Source organism: Toxorhynchites rutilus, chromosome 3, assembly GCF_029784135.1.
Source record: "Toxorhynchites rutilus septentrionalis strain SRP chromosome 3, ASM2978413v1, whole genome shotgun sequence".
Lineage (NCBI taxonomy): Eukaryota > Metazoa > Arthropoda > Insecta > Diptera > Culicidae > Toxorhynchites > Toxorhynchites rutilus.
The window spans coordinates 155,466,455-155,471,074 of NC_073746.1; the positions used below are offsets into that span (position 1 = coordinate 155,466,455).

A 4,620-nucleotide genomic window follows, 5' to 3' on the forward strand; every position below is an offset into this window, starting at 1 on the left:
CGTTTTGCCAGTTTCGGCGGAGGGAACACGTACACTTGAAAATGTGTTCCTCCATCCTGACGCCTATTCCGGTGGTATCGTGTAAGTATATCACATCCAGCCAACCAGATGGGTTATTATTTCCAACCAGGATTGTATGGATCTGCGCCTTAATCCTCTAAGACCCACATTTTTTATTTGTCTAAAAAAACCATTCCACTTTTACCTCGAATTTCCGACTTTCAACATAAAATATCCCTAGCAGAAAGCTGCCAGCATAAAACCGATGTGTATGTGGGATAGATGAAAATATTCTACAGACGTTCTAGTGGGGGTGAACACTGAAACTAATGTCTGAATAATTTGAAAAGAAAATCCGTGAAGTCCGTTTAAATGTGGGGTTGGGTTGTAGAGGGTTAAGTATCAGGAGGAAAACAGCAGAAGCTTGTATTCTAAATTTGCTGCGTTCCACTATTTTTACTGGGATTATATTCGGCGTTTACTTATTCTCTATTGGTACACCACACTCTCTACTCTGTTCTATATCCATATGATATTCTATACTCTTCACTCTCTATTCTCTACTGCTTCTACTATCCACTACTATAACTCTTCACCCCTTACTTGCTTTTTTCTCTACACCTTCATTGTCGACTTCAACCAAGACTCGGCATAATTATATTCAACTGAAGATATTCAGCCGACTACCTAACTGGCTCTAACCGTATTCAGTTGGAAATGACTCTCTCTCTCTCTCTCTCTCTCTCTCTCTCTGTCTCTCTCCCATGTATCACGTATGCATGCATCGATGTTTGAGCTCAACATGGTTTGACGTATGCTAGAGGTGAGCAAGATTTTTTTGTATCGTAAATGGAAATTACTCACACGTATAAAATAACGTGCAGTGTGTGTTTGTAGCATACCTGAAAATTATCTAAGTTCGTTGATTCGAGTTCACGATGGGCAGACAATTAACCGTACATAGAGAAAGAGAGAGAGAGAGAGAGAGAGAGAGAGAGAGATCCCGAACGATCGTGGTCAGTGGTCGACCTATATGACCACTGACCCCGAACCAAAAAAGATCAGTTCAAATATATTCCTCATTGCGAGAACACGGTCGCCTTTGTCAGCAAAATTACATTTCGTTGCAATATCGTATCTCCCTGTTCCGAAAGTAGAAAGTGCTTGGCTACGACTTTGGTGAAAAAGTGGGAATGCAAAGGTGCATTTGCCCTCCCCCAACGGTAAGAGATCTACTGTGCGCTGTAGATATCCAAATACTTATTAGTGCTAACGTTTCACTGGCCCTTTTGTCAACCGTTTTCGACGGCGAAGAAACACTTCGATCTAGCATTCACGGTCAACTGGCTCGTACTCACTCTCTCTTCTCTCTACACTTCACTCTCAACTCTCGACTCCTTACACTCTACTCTCTACTCTCAAAACTCTACTCACTACTCTCTACAACTCAAAGACAATGGAACGACATAATCGTAGTTTATGCAACAGAAGACGGTAAACAACAATTTAACCAAAATTATGAGGACAAGCGCCAGTTTTTGTTATAAGACAGCATATGACACATTTTGAAACTCTTTAGTTGGAATCAGCCAGATTTGTTTTCTTCGGCAGTTATTGAAACAGCATGGAATAAATTTTAAATAACTATATTTGAATTCGTCCAAATTTTTTCCATTCAACAACTAAAATTGAAAGATATAAACATAAAAGTTAAATCGAAGTTCATCTCTGTCCAAGTCCATCCATCGGTGTGGTCTTCCATCTATGAGGAATATTCCTGTTATAAATTTGCAAATTGTATATATAAAATAAATACTTACATCACATATCATTTGTGTCATTTGCTCCTACGCTCAGGATACGCTTCTCAGGATTCGCCGGGATACTCGTCCACAGTCTATGAGAGATAAAAAAGAATAATATTACTTTAATTTGTTTGCAAATAGTATCAGTCATAAATAAATAAATACTTACATCACATATCCTATGTGGTTATTTGAATTGAAGTCTTGAACTTTCTTGACCAACAGCTCAGAGCAGTCCATGCAAGAAAAGAAAACATGATTAAAATCTTCACCGAAAAATCACAGCAAATAAATAATATATAATCAATGTATCAAATAAATAGTAACAACCTAATATGCAATTGAAAGCATGACATAAAATGCTTGACATATAAATATAAGATCAAACTCCACAACAAAAAATATCAACGAAAAATCCAACAAAACCCCATCATCTATTTCTACTATTATACTGGAAATAAACAAATCACGAACACAAAACCAAAGCAATCAACAACAAGACGAAGGCAATCAAAAAATCAACTAAACTCATAACAAACGCCAAAGTAAATCCTGCAAAACGAAATGGTAACAAAAACAAAACAAAAGCAAATAACGCAATAACAATAGAACAATTCGCAACAAGAAGAGAATCAAATATAGCTAAAACGCACATCAAAACAACTCAACACAACGCAGTAACATAACAACCATAACAACCAAAAGGAGGAAGCTAAAGCACCAACGATTAATGATGCTCACTCCTCTCGTTGCCTTTAGCCGCCGATTCTCCTGTCGAAGCTTATCGTTCTCAGCCTTCAATTTCCAGAGCTCTCTCTCGGCCTTTATCTTCCTAAAAATGGCATCTTCAATTTCGGACATGTTGTTTGGTTCCCAATCACATACATCTTCGTCGTCATCATCAAGATGTGTGTCACTGGGAACTAACATTGGCAGTGTTTCGTCCTCTATCCATTCTTCGTTCATATCACTGTAGTTCCAAAACCATACCTGGGTCTCGTCGGGAATTAGCTGTGGTGGTGATTCATCCTCAATCCTTTCTTCGTTCGAGTCGCAATAGTTCGAGAACCATTCCCGATGTCTATTTTCCAATTGAAGACCTATTTTTGCTCCATCTTCAGTCTCCTGATAGGCATAAGAGCTTTTAGCTATCCTCAATCCTGTGGGAATCCTCGATGCAATTGGTCCTTGCTTCATTTTGATTGCTTCCGGTGATTATAACTGCTTCTCTCATGTAGTTATAATCATCAGTGAGAAAAGGCATCGCATAAACAAAATGTTTGCTTTGATTGAAAATAAAAAAATCAGAATACGGATTCCAGCCTACTTTTGCATAATTTTTTATTCTTTATTCTATGTACCATCGTTATTATGCTGACATAATTAATCACTACGAATTCAAAATCGTTCTCTTTCACCAGCTGCACTCAATCAGGCGAGACACAGTGGAACACGGAGGCTTACCTGCGAGCTGAGAAGCTTTCCAATCATGGACAACGATGGTCCACCGAATGAACAGACGAAAGAAGTATTACAACTCCAAGGAATGACCGGTCTGGAGGAATTAACGTATGCCGAGATATTCTAATTCGCCATCAGTGGGAAAAGTTGGCTTTCCAGGATTATTTGAACATACAAGAAGGGCGTCCATTTGCGTGCCATTTCAATAGGCGGATGCTGATTTCCTCTCCAGAAGGATACATATCAAGGCCTATCACACTCAATCAAATCACGCACTTATCCAGTTTTTGAAGAGGAATTGATACGAAGCATGGAAACCGTTGTTAGTGACGATGAAGTTTGGCTCAACCAAACCCGCCAGGATCGATTGGAAAGAGATATCAACGGAGCTAACTTTCCGAAGCGGGTACTACGCCGTGATCCTACAGAAGGTCCGTTGTACACGTTGGTTGAGACGGGCCAAAAATCAGTGAAATGCTGTTCGTAGCCGATCAGTACGCATAGAATATATGAAAATTTGTATTGATGAAAAAAAATACAGAAGAAATTGACACGTTTTTTGAACAGATAATACTGACCGAGCAAACAATCTGAGAAACGATGGAAAAAACGAAATTCTATTACATATACATAAAACATTCTAATTTCTTATTGTTGTTAACGCTGGCAGTTTATTGCAACTCTATAGTATTTATAACTTATTCTAAAACGTCTTTTGAACACTCACAACTCTGTAAATCGTCTCTATCAGTCAGTCTTACTCAACTCTACTTTAGTACAAAAACGCTCTGAGACACTATTATTACAAAGCGTACGGAAAAATAGCAGTACGTTTCGCTTTTATCGGAATAAATATAATGAGTCAAAGTCCTTGGCAAAATAGTTTACGTATTATTAAAATACAGTCGAATTAAATCAGCACGTCGTTTGTACTATTAATGTTGATCGGCGGGAGATAGATTGACCTGATCTGTGACCGAAGCCGAGCGATGTCCACATCCTCGCGCTCAAACTCACGGATTATCTGCTCGAACTGCACTAGTCCTTCCCGATTGGCCGGGAAACCGTATTCCTTGATCACGGTAATCTGAAGCTGCATCACTAGTGGAAACACATACTGCATCATCTTGATCATTTCTTTGCCTGAGTTCGCTTTGGCCTCTGAGAGTTTTTTCGCATTGTCCGGTAGGTTGGCTGTTTTGAGTACATCGATAAGGATCGTTTTGCCAGTTTCGGCGGTAAAGTTCGACAAATAGGACATAATTAATACTCCACAATGCACAATGTACTCTGAGAGAAAATTACTTTATGGCAGTGAGTTTTAGTTTACTATTTTGGGCGAACCTTTCATAAT

The 4,620-nt window shown here is 38.9% G+C and overlaps 1 protein-coding gene across 1 annotated transcript; it reads right to left on the minus strand.

Annotated features, from left to right (window-relative positions):
* Positions 1-1,643: 1,643 nt before the first annotated feature.
* On the minus strand, positions 1,644-4,620 carry LOC129779477 (protein C10). Its single transcript, XM_055786961.1, has 3 exons — positions 1,975-4,620; positions 1,821-1,897; positions 1,644-1,762 (listed from the first exon to the last, which is right to left on the minus strand). The coding sequence occupies exon 1, from the start codon at positions 4,525-4,527 to the stop codon at positions 4,177-4,179; it is 351 nt and encodes a 116-aa protein (XP_055642936.1). The 5' UTR covers positions 4,528-4,620; the 3' UTR covers positions 1,644-1,762; positions 1,821-1,897; positions 1,975-4,176.

What these genes read in the sequence shown, in the direction of transcription:
- LOC129779477 (XM_055786961.1), bottom strand. Translation starts at nt 4,527, where the DNA reads ATGTCCTATTTGTCGAACTTTACCGCCGAAACTGGCAAAACGATCCTT.